Here is a 21,774-nt window from a genome sequence, read left to right on the forward strand (position 1 = left end):
ATGCCGTTATTACAGCCCCGGGATGAGGAAGATCCGAGAATCCTAGGCACAGGAAGTTTGTTTCAGAAACCTAATTATGGTGGAGGGCCGAGTGAGACACATCCCACTGCCCCGAGTTATGCTCCCATTCTAACCCCGCAGGTGTTACATGACAAATCTTTGGACAGGTTATTAGAAGAGAAAGAGCGAGAAGCGCTAGGAAATCAGAGAGCTGAAATAATACGGAAAATGTCACAACTAAATGCAAGTCCTGAAGCCTTGACAATCCCAGTAACTATCGGACCAGTGGTTCCGTTGTACGGGGACCGTCAAGGGAGTCCGAAACCTCCAGTAATTACTCCTGTCATTGCACCGACCAGACCAGAACCCTTAATCATAGATGACCAGACAAGTGAGTGTGAGTCGGAGGTCTCGCTGCTAGATCTGCCCGTTAGAAATACAGGAAAAAAGATACAGAAAAGACATAATCCTTTTAACGCGAGGGAAATTCAGATGGAATCGACCTCAGGTACGAAGAGTGTCACATTGGTGACTCCTGAAGAAATCGAAAGATGGAGTCAAGAATTTGAAAAACAAGCGTCCCCAACGAAACCTTTAGATCTCTACAAGCTGAGAATAGAAATAGAGGAATTGATGGCAGGAAACGTAGGATTAGACAGATTAAATACCTACTCCGAAGACGAAATGCTGTTTATCTGCAAAAGTCTCACCCGAAATACCCGAGTACTTCATGAAAAACTGACCGACACTGCTGCTAGCATGGGAATAGATATTTCAAGATCGAAACCGCTGCAAAAACCATATAGGGCAGATTTTTCAGACAAGGATTTGGAAAACTTGAATGTTTCAGGGAAGAAAGCACAGGTCAAGGAACTATTGACCGTATTGCAAAAATGGGGAGATGTGGAAAGGTGGAAAGCCCGATGGGTCAAGAAAAAGGATGAGGCCAGGTCTAGGCAGGCAACTCCCGAATTCGCTCTAAGAGAAGCTGACAAGCCAGAACAGTTATGCCCTATGCGCGAAGTACCAGGTGGAAAGTATGTGCACGTTCCATGGTCCAGACAGGATATTGTGTCCTTTACTAACGATTTCCCGAAATTGCGCGAAAAGCCAGTCGACTGGTACAGGCAGGTGGAAAGGTTCGTAAAGGTGCAAAAATGCCTGTGGAAGGACCTGGATGGGTTCTTCGACATAGTGGTCCCTGTAGATCTATGGACCGAGTGTAAAATAGCCATAGCTTGGCCTAGTGAGGAATACCCAAGAGATGACAAAACAGGGGAACCATTGAAGGAAGTGATGAGAAAATATGAACAAGTAATTCAGCATCTGAAACTAAAAGTGCCAGCAAAGGAAACTGATTGGACCAAGATAGATAGAACCACGCAGGAAAGAGACGAGACAGTGCACTCCTTTTATGAAAGGCTGTTGCAGGTGTTCAAAACGTACAGTGGTATAGATAACATCGAGGTGAAGGATATGACACATTTTATTTACAGGTTTGTAAATGGTTTAAGACCCGAAATTTGTCAGTGGATAAAAGATAACAAAATCTGTTGGCATACTAAAAAGATGGATGAGGTCCTACGGTACGCAAAGTACTGTGAGGACGAGATGGCAGAAAAGAAAAAGGCTCTCAAGGAGAAGGTTATGTGGGCTCAAGTGAAGCTCGCAGAACAGCAGGAAAAACAATTGAATAAAATGGCCAAAACTACTCAGAATCCAAGTCCTGGGGGTGGGGGTGGAGGAAAGCCCCGGCCCAAAATGAGCAGGGAGGAGGCTAAGAAGAAATTTCCCTGCCACCAGTGCGGAGAAATTGGACACTGGCGAGACGAGTGTCCCTATTTGCAGGATGATAACTCCCAAACACCTGATTTAACTCCACAGACGCAGAATGAAAGACCAAGAAAGACCCAACAACAGGTAAAAACGATTCAGTTGCCCCGAGCACCAAAGCAAGTATTTAAGGGAAAATCCACGCAGGGTGATGACGTAGAAGTCTGGGGGAGCAATGAGAACAAATGCAGCAACTTCGCAGTATTTACTAAATGATACCTTCCTTTGTGATGACCAGTACTGACGGGGCCTGAGAGGGGAGGACGAGGAGTGCGTACTTGGCGCCTCCTTGCCGGTAGACCAGTCAGGGCCATACATTGAAGGAAAGGTTGACGGAAATGATGTCACTTTTCTGTTGGACACTGGCGCTACCCGTTCTACTGTGAGAACAGTGGACGTTCCAAACCTACCCCTCTCGGGAGAAGCAATCCAAGTAGTGGGGGTATCTAATCAACTGATTAGTACTCCTGTTACCGAGCCCATGGAGATCTCAATTGGAAATTTTAAAGAAATGCATAGATTTGTCGTTTGTGACACCAGTCCAGTGAACTTACTGGGACGTGATTTGCTGTGCAAAATGAACTGTACCATCTTTTGCACACCAAAGGGTGTTGAAATTCAGACCCCAGATGAAGATGGCATTTATAAATTAATGTTAATAAGACCTGACTCAGAAATTAAACGAATGACTATGCAGGATTTGCCCAAAGAACTCCAAGAAACAGTGAAGCCAGAGGTATGGGACTTTACCGGGAAAGATGTAGGATTAATGAAAAACGTAGACCCCATACAGATAGCAATAAAGGACAATGCAGTATACCCTAATACTAAACCCTACAGAATGAATGCAGAAGTGAGAGCAGGTGTTGCCCTGGAAATACAGAATTACTAGAAGGAAACATCATACAGGAAGTAATGAGTAGCCCATGCAACTCACCGATTATGGGCATCAAAAAGCCTAGTGGCAAGTATAGAGTAGTTCAGGACCTAAGAAAGGTAAACAAAATAGTGGTTCCTTGTTGTCCTATTGTGCCGAACCCAGCAGTGATTCTGTATCAGATTCCCTGGGATGCTGAGTGGTTCACTGTGATAGACCTATGTCATGCATTCTTTTCCATTCCCTTGCATCCAGACAGCAAATTTCTTTTCTCATTTGCTTTCAACAGTCACGTGTATGTCTGGAACAGGGTCCCCCAGGGGTACACAGAGAGCCCCTCTATCTTTAATCAGATCTTGAAAAAATGTTTGGAAACTTTGGTCTTACCTGGAAATTCTGTCCTGGTGCAATACATTGACGACCTCTTGGTGGCGTCCAAAAGTCATAAAGATTGTGTGCTTGACACCATTGCCCTACTGAATCACCTGAGTGAGAAGGGACATAAAGTGGCCCCTGAAAAATTACAGTTCTGTGCAAAATCAGTGAAATATATGGGGCACCAGATAGAGAAAGGCATCAGGAAAGTAACGTCAGAAAGAGTCAGAATAATTCAAAAGATGCAGTTACCCCGTACTCAGAAAGAAATCAGAATGTTCCTTGGGGTGATAGGATACTGCAGGCAATGGATTGTGGGATTTGCAGTCCTAGCTAGGCCTTTGATAAAAATGACCAAGAGAGGAACACCGGATATCGTAGAATGGGATGATGAAAGCTTAACAGCCTTCACAAAATTGCGAGATTGTCTGTGTACAGCCCCTGCGTTGGGAATGCCAGACTATTCCAAGGAATTTGCCCTGTTCTGTGACACTCGCGATAATTGCACGTTGTCAGTCCTAACACAAGAGCATGGCACAACCAGAAGGCCAGTGGCATATTTCTCTGCCACCCTGGATCCAGTGGCTGCTGGATTACCAGGATGTCTGAAAGCAGTAGCTGCTACTTGCACAAGTTTAGAGCAGAGTGAATCCATTGTCATGGGACATCCTGTAACTGTGTATGTTCCACATGGAGTGGTAATTTTGCTAACAAGAACGAAAACTCAGTATCTCACCCCTAGTCGGCTGACTAAATACGAGAGGATTCTCGTGGGTGCTGCAAATATAACGATTGTCCGGTGCAACATTCTGAATCCCGCCACTCTGCTTCCCAACTCAATGGATATGGAAGATGGGGAGGAAGATGAGCATAACTGCATTGATTTAACTGAATTTTGCACAAAGCCACGCCCAGACATTAAGGAAACACCTTTGCCTAAACATGACATGGAATTGTTTGTGGATGGTTCATGCCTAAGACATGAACAAGGAGGCCTGAGTGCTGCCTATGCGGTAGTCTCTTTAACCAAACTTGTAGAAGCAGGTTATTTATTTGAAGTAAAGTCTGCACAAGTAGCCGAATTGATCGCTATGATAAAAGCTTGCAAATTGGGGAAAAACGTACGCCTAACAGTGTATACTGACAGTCAGTACTGTTTTGGAGTTGTGCATGACTTTGGCCAACTATGGCTACAGAGGGAGTTCCTGACTTCATCAGGTACCCCTATTCGAAATGGAAAAGTTGTTCAAGACCTTTTAGAGGCAATCCAATTACCTAAAGAATTGGCAGTGGTCAAGTGTGTTGCTCATAAGAAGGAATTTGACCCTGTATCATTGGGAAATGATTTCGCTGATCGAGTGGCACAATTATGCGCCAGGGATCGATTGATCATAAATCCAAAACGGGGGGGGGCCCGGAAACAGCTGCCAACTTCGAGTGTTTGAAGAAGTGCCAACATGGGATGAAGTGAGAGAATGGCAGCAGGCGGCACCCTGGCAAGAGAGAGAGAAGTGGAAGGAAGAAGGGTGTAGACCAAGACGTGAGGATGGTGTCATCTTGGGCCCAAATGGTATGCCTGTGTTACCCAGACACTTGCTTGGCACAATGGCTAGACTGATACATGAGGGATCACACATTGGTAGGGACGCCATGATTCTGGTATTCCAACAGACTTGGTACAGCAAAAAGTTCAGGAAAGTAGCAGAGTCCCTCTGCCAGAGGTGCCTGTCATGTCAACAGATGAATCCAGGCAAGAGAACAATGGTGGAACTAGGGAAAATTGGGAGGTCAGGGGGTCCCTTTGTGAGAATACAGGTTGATTTCATCACCATGCCACGTTGTGAGGGGAAGCGTTATGTCCTTGTCATTGTCTGCCTATTTTCAAAGTGGGTGGAAGCTTACCCTACTCCCCAAAGTGACGCACTGACAGTAGCAAAGTGTTTACTAAAAGAACTGATACCTAGATTCGGGGTTCCAGTCGCTATTGAATCAGATAGAGGCCGACATTTTCAGAATGATGTGATCGACCAACTCTGTAAGGCATTTGGGATCTCGCAAAAACTCCACTGTGCATATCATCCAGAGGCTTCTGGAGTGGTGGAACAAATAAACGGGACTATCAAAACAAGACTAGCGAAATTGTGTGATGCATCTGGCATGACCTGGGTAAAGGCCCTGCCTCTGGTTCTGATGGGACTCCGAAGTATTCCAGACCGGAAGACAGGCCTGAGCCCACATGAAATCCTGATGGGAAGAGTGATGAGACAAGCGTGGGTACCAGGAAGCAAACTGTTGAGTATTACTGATGATTTGGTGCTTGAATACTGCAAGAGATTAGGTGACCAAGTACGTTATATCTCTCGCCAGATCGGAGAAGACGCCGTCGCCAATCCAACGACTCCTCTCCACAAACTGGTTCCAGGGGACTGGGTCAAAATAAAGAAGCATACTCGGTCGAGCTGCCTGGAACCAAGGTGGGGACAGAAGCGCCAAGTAATCCTGGTAACGACCACAGCAGTGAAGTGTGCAGGTGTTCCCCATTGGATCCACGCCAGCCACACCCAGAAGGTACTACCCGACAAAGAGCCTGGAGAAGAAGGCCATCCAGCAGAGGGGCCTGCAGAAGCCAGACCAGAAGTAACTGACGACGTACAGCCCAGTACCAGTCAAGCTGAGGGGTCCGCAGACGTTGGTCCAGGGGTAGCTGATGACGAGCTACCAAGAGTCAAACCTGCTGAGGGGTTCCAAGAAGTTGGTCCAGAAGTAGCTGATGACGAGCTGCCAAGCATATGGCCAGATGAGTGGATACCCTTGATTGACCTCACAGAAGACCCAATCAGAACAAGAGAGCGAATTTGGGAAGGTAGAGAGTGGAATAGAGAGGAAAAGCAAGGCACAGGCGAAGAACCTCAGACTATTGAGATTCACATCAAACCTGAGGAAGGAGAAGGTCAGACAGGGACTGAGCAAGTAATTGATACACCTCCACTGACTCCTGATGTCGAAAAGGAACAGACTAGACATAGTGTAATAGTTCGAGCAGAAGAAAATCAAGGGATCGAAGTGCATGAACAGGATCAGACAGGGTTAGAAGAACGTGTTCAGGAAACAGAAACAGAGACATTTGAAAAGCAAAAGCAAAACTCTCCTGAACAAAGCCAGTTTAGTACCCAGGCAGAAGAAATAGATACGAGCCCTGGAACTAGTCAGATAGGAAGGGAAGTAAAGGAAGCAGAATTGCCACCAGAAAATTAAAATAAAAGGGCAATAAAAGAAAACGAAGTCCCAGTGCCAACTAAAAGACTTAAGAAAAGAAAGCACATTGAGCCTGGATTCATAAAGAAATTGAGACTGAGGATAAAAACGGTAGAAGAAAAACGTGCAGAAGAAAGGAGAAGTTCTCGCATAGCAGAACAACCAGAAGACACTTCCAAAAGAAGGAGCGATCGAATAAAAAGACAAAACAAAAAGTACAAGTCTCCTGAATGGACGCTCGTTTTGGAAGAATTTGAAGATCTTGATATAACTGACGAAAGCGACGGAGAACCAGTCGCCGAGTACTCTGCCGAAGAAGAAGACGAGCCACCGTGAATTTGCACAAAGTAAACTACTCGTGCAAAGACACAAAGAGGGGTCGAGAAACTTCTTCTGAGCCAAAATGTCTGATTCAAACGTGAATGGTAGACCTAGTCGCAGTTGTTGCAAAACATGCTGCAAGGTATGTGTATGTAGTATAATTATAGTGATATTAGTTTGGATAGGACTAACAGTTTTCATTCCTTTTGCGGTGAGCAAAAATACTAATGTTGACCCTACTGAGATTGTAAATACTGATATTGAAGAACTGACAACACAGAGTGTAGCAAGACATGAGAGAGCACTCAAACAAACAAAACGAGACTTAGAAGCATCAGATGAGGGAGGACTACATTATCATGAAGTTAAGAATAAGACACATTTAAATGTTTTCGCAAACTTGTTAATACACTATGTAGAGACTATGGAAATTGAAGATTGCTATGTCTGCATGAAGCTACCTACCTCTGTGGCTGAAGGCGTGACATACCATCACTTGCCCCTGACATACGGAATATCCTGTAGCATTTTAGCAAGCTTATTTTACAAAAGAGGACCGTTACAGTACTATTACTCTAACAATGACGTGATCTTTTCTGAACTTCCTATACGTGGGAACCTGAATCCTGTACATACCAGAAGTGACGTTACTCGCTATATGGGCGAATACTTTCTGACTATAGGCAATATAGACATAGGTGACGCACACAGAGATAACTTGACCTGTTCTTTGCGTGAGCAGGAAAAGATGTTCCTGAACATGGCAGAGAAGAGGAGAATAAAAATAAAAAGAAAGGCAGATGACGAAAAACAGAAAACGCCAAAATGGGCTGAGAACATGGAAGGCACCTCAAATGGCGGGGCGGGACCTGCTCTGTTGCTGGATTTTGAAAGGAAAGGAAAGCTATGTCTTCACCGCGAGAAGACTAGCTATTTTAATAACATTTTCATTGGTTCCAGTGAATGTGAACATAATTACAAGGTAATTGGAGTATGGGGTTTCAAAAATGGGTCAGAGCCTGTGTTTCCTGGAATTTATTATATATCCCTTTAAGTGCTGCCGTCGGCCAACGGTCGTCACGGGCACTACCTCCCCAGTGCTGCGTGCGACCGTTGGACGTCCAAATCAGCACTGGATAATGGACAGCGCAGCACTGGGGAGGTATATTTACAAGCTCCTAAGGTGATATGTGGAGACAAGGCTTATTTCAAATTGCCGGATCACTGGTATGGAAGCTGCTATTTTGGCATTGTCTTCCCGAAAATATACCATGTGAATAAAGTTGCTGGAAGCAGTGAAAATACTAATGGCTTAGTGCGTAGTAAAAGAGAAAGCGTAGGTGAAATAATGGGTAGTATTTTCAGTGCACTGATACCTGGAGTGGGAGTGGTTCTGAACACTCACAGAATTTGCAAATTATCCACAATAGTGGATGTGTTGTTTACTGACACAGCTCATGGATTTCTGCTGGTCAATACCGAAATGGTTGCGATCAGATCAATGGTTTTGCAGAACAGACTTGCTCTTGACACCTTATTAGCAAAAGAGGGCGGAGTCTGCCGGATGTTGAAGGCGCAACATTGTTGCACTTATATTCCGGACAAAAGTGTGCAGCTCAAAAGATACGTGAAAAACATTACTAATTTGGAAAAGGAACTCAAACCACTCGAGGTTGACAGTGCCTGGAAGAGACTGGTAGATGGTCTCTCAAATGTAGGTCATTGGTTTGCTAGCTTAGGTAAAAGCTTATTGTTTAAGGTACTGATGCCAATTGGAATTATAGGTCTTATCCTATTTTTCATATTTGTCTGTTGCAAATGCCGTAAGCACACCAGAAAGCATCAAGTGAATGCCAGAGGAGTGAAACGAAGTGTGGATGAAGTTGAATTAGAAGAAATGAATAATCAGATATACAAAAAGGTGAAAAATTCTCACCCTACCCAAAATGAGAAAGAGAAGCTGAATCGCTTGCTGGAAGAGATAGAGATGTATAAAGTGTGAAGAAGTTGGCATCTGGTTCCATTATTTTTGTGATGATAGTAAATATCATCAAAGAGGGGATTGATAGAGCAAGCTTCGCATCGCGACTTGCTCGAGTCATGAACCTCGCCCGTGTGTAATCAATTTATAAAATTTGTACGTCTTACTAATCTTTTATTTTATATTCGAACGAAGTAGAGGAAGCTTGCGTATGTGTATTTCTAATACAACTAATCCGTGTTCTAAAACATGGCCGCCGCTTGGAAAATTGCTTCTGCGCATGCGTCAGTCACACTCACGTGACCTGACGTAGTTATAAGTTTGGTGGGAAAGGGTGCGCATGCGTAATACACAGCTCTCGTGAATAACGTGGTGATGCTTTTGTGAATGTGTATATGTTGCTAACATTTAAACTGCATAGTATATTTTTATAATGATAAGTTTAAAGTACACAACCCATGATGTGTTTTTCATACCGTCACTTCTATGTTTTAATTTGTTTTCGCTTACTTTTCATGTATCCTCGACTCGGAGGGGTGCTGGGCTGGGGAGTCCATCTTGGAGGGTATTTCTGCGCAGAATCACTGGAGGCTGCCACGGCATTGAACTCAGGCCAAAGAAGGTTGATGCCAGAGCCACCCTGGGAAAGGGCACCTTCACCCAGCAGAAGCATCATGATTATGTTCTATTGTATCGAAATGTATTCTTTTTCATTGTATTCTGTGCGACTTTCTCATGGGAACCCCAATCTCGCTAGGCGGTACCCAGAGATGCAAAGTAGGCCTCCAAATAGTCTGTCCTGATTGGTGTGTTACCCAAACCCTACCTTAGGACCAATCCAAATTGAGGGATTCTGACACTTTGCAACATTGGGGGGTGGTACACCGTCCCAAAACAGTATATCTACCCTGGGTTCACCTAGGGAAATGGTCCGACTTGTCTGGTTTAGCTGACCTGTCACTGACCCAACGCACTCAATAGGTGACTTGATACAGAGGAGCTGCGGAGCTCTCTGTCCGAAATTTGACCATAGACTCTGAAGGTTTTACTGAACCTTAAGTGCTGGCGAAGCACTTTGCTGGGGAATTCGCTGACCCAATCGGGGTCCTGATCGATAGCTGCAGAGAGGGTGGAGCGCAGGCGTTGCTTCCGAACTGCGGGTGCTGGTCGTAGCCTGGTGGTCCTGTCCTGATTTCTAATCTGAGGGTTTCCTGTCCTGTCCTGGGTGTCCATTCTGCACCTGCTGTCCATTTGAGGGGTATCCTTCCTTGAGGGGTTTCCTGTCCTTAACTGACCCGTGGCCAGGGTTTGGTTTTTCACACCAGTCTAGGTAAATATTGCTCTGAATCTCCTGAAACTGCACCTTTCTATTTTTCTGTCTTTGCTTCAATAAAGACATACCTTTGCACGTGAAATATTTTTCCATGCTTTCTCCCGCAACCATTGAATCATAAAGTCATTTGCATTTGTTTCGTAACGTGTTCCTATGTTACCCTACCTGTTAGAAATTATATTTTGCATTGCAGTTTGTCATTTCCTGATATGGTCTAGAACCTCCTTACTTAAACTGTCTAAAGAACTTTTGCCTTAAAGCATAGCTTGTCTCTCTACATAGACTCTCCTATAGTTATATAAATGTCCCGAACTCCTGTCTCATTTTTGAGATAATTCTAGAATACTAGTCCTGATCCTTCATTTTGAAGGTGTCCTGGTTCCATTAGTTTATAAATGGTTGCACTGACTTATTTGCTATTCAGCTATGTACTTTCTGTTATTCTGATTATCGATTGCTTAATTACTGTGAATTTGATGATTTCTGAATTTTACTAAATTAGATAAAGACTTTAAAACTTCCAGTTGTCCGTGGTCATTTTACAAAGTATTGAATGATATTTGTTGGGTTTGTATTTTGCTGCCTTTCCTTTTACAGCTAGCTCCCTGATCCATTGTGGTCATAGGTACCCGCATCGGTGGATGGTAAGTCGGGTACTCTGAGGAATAACGAAAGGAACTCACAAATATCTGATAGCAGAACGTGAGGTCATCCGATCAATGTATATGGTGATTTGAAATATATGGGCCCGAAGCCGGAAGTGGGGAAATTATTGGTCGGGTGACCCGCGCGCTCTATCAATTCCATATTCCACTATACTAACTCCTACTAATCCTTTAAGGGTTCCAGAGTAGTGTGCTACTCGCCAATAAAGCGTTTCAACACTCTATCAGGGTTACAAGTGCTAAATAAATGCAAACCTTTTTTCCCTTTTCTACCCCTCCCCAACACTTCTCAATTCAAATAACTGACTAACATATCCACCACTGAAATTAATGTCATGTTTTCACCATACTAATTCAACACTAATCCTTCTGGGTCCCGGAGTAGCGTGCTACTTGACGAAAAAAGTGCTTTGACGCCTCGTCAGGGGTAGTAACCGCTATACAAAAGCAATTATAATACAATACAATATATATATATTTTTTTTTATATAGCGCGAACTAGAACCGAACCGAATCAGTTATCAGAGCGCTTTACATAGCACCAGTTACGTTACATGAGGACACACTTTCATTTTTTTTTTTTATTAGGCACGGGGAGATTAAGTGATTTGCCCAGAATCACAGGGGTTTTTTGGCGTCGTTACCGAGACTCGAATCAAGTCCCCCAGGTCCGAGGTCGAGCGCCTTAGCCGTTAGGCCAACCCCTCTGAAAGTGTGTGCACCACGCATGCGCACACCTACAAACTTTCGCATCTGTTTTTTTCTTTCTTTTTAGTTAACGATCATCGAAGCTGGAAGTGATATAATTAATAGTGTTGCATAACGTCTAGATCGGAGCAACGTGTCGTTTTAGCTTTAATCTTAAGTATCACATGGATTTAAACATCACCACCGACTGGCATTGCTCTTCTATTCTTACTTTATTATAGTTTTATTAATTCTGTCCTCGAATTTTTTGAAAATTCAGGTCTAACTTCAAATGTTTTAGCTATGCTTTCAGATTCATGATCCAAATGTGAGGCAACGTCGTCCGCATATAATAACATTTTGATCACTGACATTATCTTTGTATTGGCTATCATAATCTCCGCACTGCTAATAACACGAGACAGTGGTTAAAAAAAAAACATCGACGGGAAAAAGGGCACCCCTGTCGAGTTCTCCTACTAATATTTACGGTGCCTTCAGATGCTTCCTACAGAACTAATTCTGCGTCACCTTTTGATTTAGGGGTCTTGAACCTTCTATGAAACGGGATAGAAACTTGAGGCGTCCAGTGAGTACAGTGTTCATAAGAGTCAAAGGCTGACGTTTCACGCGTCCACAAACGCCTGTGTGTTCCCATCGGTATCCCTCGACGCTGAGAGAGTCGGGAACCCCGGAAAACTGTAAGGACGGGCCCACTTCTTCTGCAGTGAGAATTAAAGAGACCCGAAGGTACTGGCGGGATTTATGTGAGCACCAGTAACGTTACACAGGACACATTCATTGTTGGTGGGCATGGGGAATGCAAGTGATTCGCCCAAAATCACAGGATGCTGAGCCGACGCCGAGGATGGAACCTGAATCCACAGCTCCAAAGTCGGCAGCTCTGGCCGTTAGGCCACATCCTCTCGACAATAGAAGAGAACATACAACCGGGTGCTTTTTACAGCATATGGTTTCACAATTTGCAGGGCAAGAGGAGCTATACTAGCTGGGCCTGGTAAACCTTTAATACCGTCAATCTTTCGTTCAACAATGACACAACTATCGGTTTAACTGTATATAGAATGGAGGCGGATTACCCATCATCCTTCTGATGTCGGTAAGACCAGTGCCGCATCGAGTTGGCACAACTGACTGCCTTCCTCTCGGCTGTCCTTAAGTTAAACTAAAACTGAACTTTACAGCGATGTGCAATAAAACATACAGGTTGCAAAAGCCTTCGCCATGGTAACGGATTGTTCCACCCCCAGGGGACGTCAATGGACTTCCAGCAGAGACCCAGGATCTCAAAATCCGAAGAGTTTGTTCTACTTCCTCCTGACCTGTTTCAGTCGCAATAAAGACCCGTCTCACAGAGCCTGCCTTGTTTTAAACCGTTTGTTTAAAGCTTTCGAAGTAGCACAGCCCTCTCTGTGGCCGGCAGTGGTACAGTCTGAATTAATAGGGGAAAACATTGTTTGGTACATAATAGAAAGGCATTTTATTCACAAAGTCAAACTGAAAGTGGAAAATGACTCCCTTTCAACCCACATATTTCTCACTGAGTCCCTAATGTTGGGGCTGGATTTGGGCCTGTTTTCCTGCGGTACCCTCAGCAGCACTTTGGTCAATGAAAAATTGCCACTTACTTAATATATTCCAGTATTGGAATAAGAATGGTAAATAAGCCTCCATTGTCATTTTAGAGAAAGTTGCACTTTTCCCAAATATTCCAGGACTCAGAAATATTAAGACTAAATTATCCAGCAGGGTTGACTAAATTATGTGACCAGAAAACGCAAATTATGCAGCGTAATGCGGCACATGTATTAACAGTATTATCGCATTATTATTGTAATGCCCAGCACAAGTCAGCATTCTAGTGCTGAGCCTGTAACTAGACTGAACACCCACCCACCACTGATGTCACAGGTCATGTGACACAGTACCAATAAAAGAGGCCGAGCGCACGTGCTCTGGGCCAGTTGCACCGAGCAAGCAGTGTGTCCTGCGTCCCAGTCATTTTCCAGCATGAGGGCCTTAGGCCCGACCCTACAATGGCGACGAGGGCGGAGCTGTGCCCAGCGTGCCACAGCTCTAAACATCATCGAGGAAAAGGGGGAGAGAATGCTGCTCGCCTGAGAGCACCCCCTGCGAAGAAACGGGCCGGCCGCCGAGAGACCCGTGGGGCGTGTGTCGAGCCCCGGGCCTAGAGAAGAAGGAGGAGGTGACCGGGAGCTCACCCCGCACCTCTCCAGCCTGCCGTGGTCCGCCCTGCCGTGGCGGAGCCCCGAAAAGACAAGCGGAGCCATCGCGGTGCCCACCCGCGGAAGAACAGTCCCGTCGGCCGAAGGTGAGCCCAGACTGTTTCAGCACCAAAAGCGGAGCCCACCCGCGATGTTCATAACCGCCTCCTAGCGCCGCCCAGTACTACACAAAGCGGAGCTCACCCGCTAAAAACACTAACCATGCCCTAAAAGTGCGAGCGGCACTGGCTACTGGCCCCCGCAATCAAGACAAGGCTCGCGGAGCCAACCGCTGCCTGCCTGCAGCGTCCCCCGTCCCTGCCGCGCAGCGTGAGTGAAGTGCGGCAGCGGGGAGAATAGACTTCAAAGGCAAATGAGCCCGCAGCATGAGGAAAGCTGCCGGGCCCTGAATAAATGAAGCGGAGCCCACCCGCAAGTGTTCAGACCCCAAGCGCTGGACACGCTGCATTGCCGGAGGACGTAGGGGTAAAAAGGGAGCCGAGCGAGCGCCCACCCCGCCTCAGAGGAATTGTTAACTGCACCCTTCGCAGCGCAGGTAATGCAAGACCTGCTGTGAAGGGCAGAAATACTCCAGCAGCACCGACCCCCCCTCCCCGCCGCGCAGCGAGAGGAAAGTGAGGCTGCGGCGGTGGGGTGCGCAGAAACGGCACTTCGACTACGGGGGGGGGAACAAAGCAGACACCCCCAACGTCTGCCTGTGCCTCAACACAGCGAGGGCAGCAGAGCCAGCCCTCCTCCGCCCCGCGTAGCATGAGAAATGAGAAGCTGCTGCGGGCGGAGGGCTCGAGGAGAACAACAAAAAGGGAAGACCACAGCACAACTAGCGCTGCCCCAGATAAATCAGAGCTGCACCAGCCGTCATAAGTGAATAAAGACCCCTCCACTTGCCTGATCAGCTCGTGTACCGTGGCCTGAGTGTGTTTGCCTGGTGCTCCAGAACCTGCTCCTCTCCACCCAGCCACGACCAGCGAGACACGCGTCAGGTGGAAAGCTGCCTGATCTGCACTGCCATCTAGTGGCCTATTAGGAACACTGCAGTGAAGGGGATCGAACAGCTCATAGATAAGCCTGCAGCAAGGCGAGTGATCACTGCAGCTTTGCCCTAGCAGCCCCTAAGGGTACCACAGAACAGCAGACTCCCAGCAGGGGACAACAGGCTGCAAGCGCTCAAAGAGCAGCAAGGAACAAAGGTCAGCACAGCAGGTGCACACACAGCAGCACAAGACTGGCACAGCAACACCAGGCAGCTGCGCAAGACTGGCGCACAGACACCACACAGAGAGAAATGCCACGACACCGACAAGGGAGAGCGCCAGGAGCGCAAGGACTATACACAGGTACCCGGACTAGCACAGCACTGCGATGTGCAGAAAGGCGCAAGGAGTGAAGGAACTCCACACAGCCTGAGAAGGAAAACGCGACAGCGCGGGAGTGCACCACAGCGGAAAGAACACCTCAGGAACAGGAGTGCAGCAACTCCACGCAGGACATTCCAAAGGATCGCAGACAACAGCGCAAAGAAGAAGCACGACCAGAAGAAGATCCATGGAGCGGTGACGCAACCCTCCAGAAGCAAACACTCAAGAAGCATCAACACAACGCCAGAAAAGAAGACAGTGATGCCTGGTGGCCACAGGCCATCGCTGCAGCAGAATGGCGAAAGTAGGAGCACCCCCACACGAACCAACAACGGTTCTGGAACCCAGCACCAGGACGTGCGAAAGCGCATGACGCAAATGCGCAGCAGTGCGGACAGCACTAGCCCAAAGCAGCAAGTCACAAGAGAAGACATGAAGAGCGCACCCAGATGCGCACCAAACCAACTCAACTGCGATGAACAGGAAATGGTTGCGCAGACAACCCGCAGCATTGAAGATACATCACAGAAGCAACCTGCCCACTCAGCTTGGTCACAAAGCACGAAGTCGACCAGCCAGATGGTCGCAACAAGAAGCCTACCTGCCGGACCTCGGCGGAAGGGACCAGCACGAGGTCCAAGAAGCTCAGCACCACAAATCCTACCTGCCAGACCTCGGCAGAAGGGACCAGCACGAGGTCCAAGAAGCTCAGCACCACAAATCCTACCTGCCAGACCTCGGCAGAAGGGACCAGCACGACGTCCAAGAAGCTCAGCACCACAAATCCTACCTGCCAGACCTCGGCAGAAGGGACCAGCACGACGTCCAAGAAGCTCAGCACCACAAATCCTACCTGCCAGACCTCGGCAGAAGGGACCAGCACGACGTTCAAGAAGTTCAGACAATGCACGGTCCGACGACCTAGACCCACGAACTTCAACCACACAAATTAACGAAAGCAACAGGAAGAAGATGTGAAGGTCGCGACGCTAACCCTGGGAAGCGAGTAATGAGAAGATAGTGTCCTAGGACTAGGACAAGACCAGGAAGACACGTGCAGAGTGCGCGCGCTGCATGGGGAAGCCTGGCCAGAGAAGATGAAGAAAAGGGGAACAGGGTACGTTGCGAAAAGAGGAGAAGAGAAGAAGAAAGATCGGAGCGGCACACTGCCACCGAAGAAAGGAAGGAAAGAGAAGTCAGAGTGACACCCAGTCACTGCAAGGAGAATGAAGAAAGAACAGAGTGGCCACTGCCACTAAGAAGAAAAGAAGGAAGACGCAATCAGAGTGGCACGACTGTCAAGCTAAGAAGAATGAAGAAAGAACAGAGTGGCCACCGCCACTAAGAAAAGAAGAAAGGTGACAGGCACTGGAACACCGGAGTGCAATGGAGAACAAGCCTGGTAAGAGCACCGGCAGAGCAGACCAAAGACAACCACCTACGAGTCATCCATCCACATGGCGAACGCAGAAGGGAGCAAGATAGACTGTTGAAGACATCTACCTCTGGGGTTGGCGGAAGATCGAATGGCGAGAGTGCTCACACATCCAGCTGATGAACTGACCACTCCACACCGACCCGTGGCAACCCAAGAAGAGGCCTCAAGGAACTCTGGTGGCAGCAAGTCCCAAACGGGAGACAGATCTACAGAGGCACGTCTGCAGGACTCAAGAGGATGAAAGCCTCGAGAGCAATGAAGAGAGTCGACAACTCAACCTTCAGGTGGAACTAGGACACGACGGTGAGGTTCGTGGAGCGCCCTGCTCACGGCCCGAAGGCTATGGTAGAGCAACGCGACCAAAAACACCAGTCCAGTGGGAACCTGGCAAAGAGGTCCTCCCGGACATCTTGTGGCAGAAGAAAACCGGCGAGAGGGGCATCCTAGTGAGAGGGATGTTCGCACCTACTCTTTTCACCTGCCAAGAAACACACTGAAGCCTGCCTGGAAACAACACGCAACCAGCTTGGAGAAAAGAAGCCGGAAGACAAACAACAACCACGTCATCCATCTCTCTTGAACCATTCGTCACCAAGAGAGCAAAGCAAAAGGCAGGGCTGAGAACAGCCGACAGAGAAAGAATGAACCCGCCGAACAACTAAGAACCGTGCCACCAAGAACTGCTAATTCAAAACGCAAGAACTATACTGCCTGCGGCTTGCAAGCAGCCAAAGAGACTCTTTTTGAAAGCACAAGTCCAATGTTATTTTCTGTGTTTTCTTTCCCCCACAGGTGTTTGGACTTTTCATGTTTGGTTTAGTTTTTAACCAATTTGGGGAGGGATGTAATGCCCAGCACAAGTCAGCATTCTAGTGCTGAGCCTGTAACTACACTGAACACCCACCCACCACTGATGTCACAGGTCATGTGACACAGTACCAATAAAAGAGGCCGAGCGCACGTGCTCTGGGCCAGTTGCACCGAGCAAGCAGTGTGTCCTGCGTCCCAGTCATTTTCCAGCATGAGGGCCTTAGGCCCGACCCTACAATTATGTCTTTACGTATATTAACACTATCTGGGCAAAGGTTCCAGCTCATTAGGAAAAAGTCTAACAGTGAAATACAGCAACAGGCATTTGAAAGGTGACCAGTAGACTTTTCCATAGGAACTTACACTGCACCGCAACACATAACCGCCTTTTTTGTACTTTTAAGTGGTCCGATTATGCAGCAGATGGATTATGCGTCAAATGCGGCATATCCATAAATATGCGGAAAACGCAGTAGCCATAGAATCGTATAACCCCATCAGTCCTGCCTGTGACTCAATGGGGAGAGGATCTGGTCTAAAGGCTCGGGTGGTCAACCTCTGGGGACCCGGTTTCTAGTCTCGGTAATAACGCTCAACATCATGTGATTCTGGGCAAATCACCTAATCTCCACATGCCTTACAAAATGAATTTGTCCTTGTGTACCGCACCTGGTGCTCATGTAAAGCGCTCTGATACATTCGGGTCAAGCTAAATAAAACTCCCAAAATAAAAAAAAATCCCACAATTACAAGACGTTTGAATGACGGGACTTTCCTTTTGCAAATAATTGGTCCAGGTGTGAAAACGCAATTAACTTCAAACGCTTTCCGCTTCCTCGCCCCCTCCCCTACTCCCCCGCACTTCAGCACTTAGAGACAACTTTATAATAATAAACCGCACTGCATGAATATTAAACATAACTGTGCAAGCCCTAGAATGCAGTGATGAGGTAAATTAAGGCCTGGCGACTGGAACTCGTGTCCTCGAGACACGGGCTGTCAGGTAAATTTAAGAAAGAAGGAATAGTGCATCATTTTTCAATTCTCACAGCTCCCATTTCCAGATGATGGGACCTCCCGAGGGACCCGGAAGTCGCCTGGCACTCACCGGTCTGTAGAACTGGTTGTGGGGATGGCCGACCTGCATCTTGGCTTCCTGGATGCTCCGTGGGTGCTGAGGATGTGGTGCCCGGCGCCGCGCCGCTTCCCTTTTGTACACAGCGCTGTCACTTCTGCTATTTTCTGCTCCTCCCTTTTCTGCTCCACCTCTAAGGAGAGTCCAAGAGTGAAGAGGTGAAAGGGAAGAGCGGGCAAGGCCTGGCAGGAGAGGCTGATCTCACCCCGTGCTAAAACAGCACCACGAGGGTGGAGGCGGGGCTCGCGTTCACAGGTCACTGCGGGGGCTCTCAGCTTTGGGTCACGACACCAAATGACAGCAAGGTCACGAGCACATGTTGTCACACACAATTACCGGAAAGTTCGCAAGACCGAGACAGGAAACTGGTTTTGATTACAAAACAGCCCACTTTATGCATCTCATGTTCACCATTTAAACCTGCAACGTAGTCTGTCTGGCTAATGCGCCTGCTGCCTTGCTATGCGCTTATGCTGAAGGTCACATGATCCAATCTCGATTTGAGGACTCCACATTTCATCACTCCGAGGGCAATCGAGTACCAAGTCTTTTGCGCAATAGTTCTACCTCAGGGAGCTTTGCACATCTATAAACATTTTAATAGTGTACCGACAGTACAAACGATTATACTTTGCAATTGGAAGTCTGTACAATTAATAAACAGGAAATCCTCCTCAGTGACACTTGCATGGCATTTTTCTTAGCCCTGTTTCTTCAGCTTGGGGATATGTTTTCGATTAAAGGAGGATCAAAAGGTGGGTTTGAGCATTTTTTATTTGAAAAAAGTGTTATATAGCGCTGACTAGACCCAGAGGTATCAGAGCGCTTTACATGGGATGTACAAATGCTTCAAAATATAGTTATACAGTTACAACAGTTTCAGGTACGTAGTTACTGGGATACATGAGTTACAAGGGCATGGCTCAGGTATGGGGAAGAAAAAGCAGGCAGGGAGAGAGAGAGAAGCAATAGAAGAGGAAGATAAAGAGTGAGGGAGGAAAGAGGTGAGGGGGAGAAGGGAACACAACAGGGCAATGAGAAAAGAAACAGTATCTGACGATCAGATGGGTAGGTGAGGGCAAGGGGGGAACCAGAGCCAAACTCCTCAATAGCTGCGTGGGGCAACTCCATCGGTCATCGGCCTAAGGTTGTTCGGTCGCCGAAGTACATCAGAGGGTTAAAGTATCAGCCTAGGGGAGATCATCAAAAGGTTTCAAAGAGAGTGCCTTTAACGGTGTACGGTGCTGAGTTCCCAACGATAATGGGAACATTCCCGAACCTCTGCTATGTGTGGAACCCTTAACACTGTGGACTCTCTCAGAGGGGTATCTCCTACGCCGACGACACCCAGCTAATCCTTTCCCTCACCAAAGACCCCAACACCGCCAAAACCAATCTTCACGAAGGTATGAAAGAAGTAGCCGAATGGATGAAACAGAGCCGCCTAAAACTCAACTCAGACAAAACGGAGGTGCTCATCCTAGGATCCTCCCCCTCAGCTTGGGACGACTCTTGGTGGCCTTCCGCTTTGGGATCAGCACCCACACCCACAGACCATGCACGTAACCTTGGCTTCATTCTAGACTCCTCTCTCTCAATGTCCAGACAAGTCAACGCCGTATCGTCCTCTTGCTTCAACGTCCTTCGCATTCTCAAAAAGATCTTCCGCTGGATCCCCCTCGAGACAAGAAAGACGGTCACCCATGCACTGGTCACGAGTCGACTAGACTATGGCAACACACTTTACGCCGGAATTACAACAAAATTGCAGAAAAAGCTCCAGCGTATCCAAAACGCGTCAGCGAGACTCATATTAGACATCCCGCGCCAAGAGCACATCACCGGACACCTAAAAAACCTCCGCTGGCTTCCCGTCAACAAGAGAATCACTTTCCGCCTTCTTACCCACGCACACAAGGCCCTTTATAATCAGGGACCCGAATGCCTCAACACCCGACTGTCCTTCTACATTCCCACCCGCCAACTAAGATCATCCAATCAAGCCCTCGCCGCAGTCCCGCGCATCCGTAAAACCACCATGGGTGGCAGATCATTCTCCTTCCTGGCTGCCAAGACCTGGAACTCACTCCCCACCCACCTTCGCCTTACTCAGAACCACATTTCCTTCAGGAAAGAACTGAAAACCTGGCTATTCGACAAATAGTGAACCCCTCCCTCTAGCGCCTTGAGACCCTCTGGGTGAGTAGTGCGCTATATAAATGCCCGAACTTGAACTTGAACTTATCTGAGACTCCAGGGCATAAATGCTGGATCCCTCCCCAAAAAGGGGAGAAGGAGTGCTTTGGCAAGGGGCACATTAAAGGAGGCCATTTAAGGCCCTTTTCCGCTATGTGTGAATCCCTTAACACAGTGGACTCTCTCAGTGGGGAATCTGAGACTCCAGGGCAAAAATGCTGGATCCCTCCTCAAAAAGGGTATAGGGAGTGCATTGGCAAGGGGCATAACCAAGGAGGCCATTGGGAGACAGTTGAGTGGTAGGGGAGGACCTATACAGCAGAATGGGGGAAAAGAGAGTAGGTACGCTGGTACAGACGCCTATTGCCGTAGAGCAACTATCATTGGAGGTAGTAGGAAAAAGCCAAGAAAATAATGTGAGTAGTCGGCAAAGAGAACATAGCTAATCAAAATCAGTTACCCAAATGGTCAAAAAAGGGAGGGCTAGCAGTAAAAAGTGAGTTAAAGCGTAAAGAGAGCGTAGGCAGAATATGGAGGTCGCAGGAACATTGGGAACAAATGATTGCGGAGGAAAAGGGAAGAAGTGGCCCGGGAGGAGAGTTCAGCCACCATTTTAAGGTCAGGCCGGTACTGGTAGTATCACATTTCAAGGTCAGGCCGGTAAAGGGACGGTCACCGGGGTGCTGGAACAATACAGAGTTACTACATTACATCAGATTCAAAAACAAAGACAAGGCAAAACTAAACAGAGAATCAGTCCTCCGGGGCATAGAGGGAAATGGACGAGGCTGAAGCATGAGGGGTAAAGAGAGAAGGGGGAAGGATAAGTAATGGGGGAAAGGGGAGCAGATCAGGACAGAAACGTGACCGGCAGAGGATCAATAGTCATCGTATCCCAAGAAATAGGTGAGAGGGATGAAAGAGAGGGGTGTAGGAAGTTGGGACCATTGGTCTCAACAAACAGTAAACTGAGACAGTAGAAGGGGAGAGGGGAGTAGAAGACCTTGGGGGTAAAAGGAAAGGGTCAATGCGTTGTGGTGGCGCAGTACAATGGAGGAGACAGCGTTCGAGGTCACCCAGATGGGATCCGGAGGAAAGGAGGAACGGAAAAAGGATGCCAAAATGGCGGGTCCAGGTCCTGGGCACTGAAAAAAAAAAAGTATACCAAAATGGTGGGGTGCATAGAAACATCCCAAGTCCTAAGACCAGAATAGTTGGATCCGCTCGAGGTGCAGGTAGGGGG

The 21,774-nt window shown here is 47.3% G+C and overlaps 1 protein-coding gene across 3 annotated transcripts in view; it reads right to left on the reverse strand.

Annotated features, from left to right (window-relative positions):
* Positions 1–18,769, reverse strand: part of LOC144822333 (galectin-9-like) — a 52,852-nt gene extending 34,083 nt beyond the window's left edge. Inside the window, exon 1 of one of the 3 annotated variants that reach the window (XM_078679703.1) lies at positions 18,309–18,769. In XM_078679703.1, the coding sequence (XP_078535829.1) occupies positions 18,309–18,347 (39 nt within the window). In that variant the 5' untranslated portion in view covers positions 18,348–18,769. The remainder of the gene's footprint in view (positions 1–18,308) is intronic. The other 2 variants (XM_078679705.1, XM_078679704.1) reach the window with 2 other exon arrangements.
* Between the last annotated feature and the right edge of the window lie 3,005 nt (positions 18,770–21,774).

Source organism: Lissotriton helveticus, chromosome 3_1 (genome assembly GCF_964261635.1).
Source record: "Lissotriton helveticus chromosome 3_1, aLisHel1.1, whole genome shotgun sequence".
NCBI classification, from domain to species: domain Eukaryota; kingdom Metazoa; phylum Chordata; class Amphibia; order Caudata; family Salamandridae; genus Lissotriton; species Lissotriton helveticus.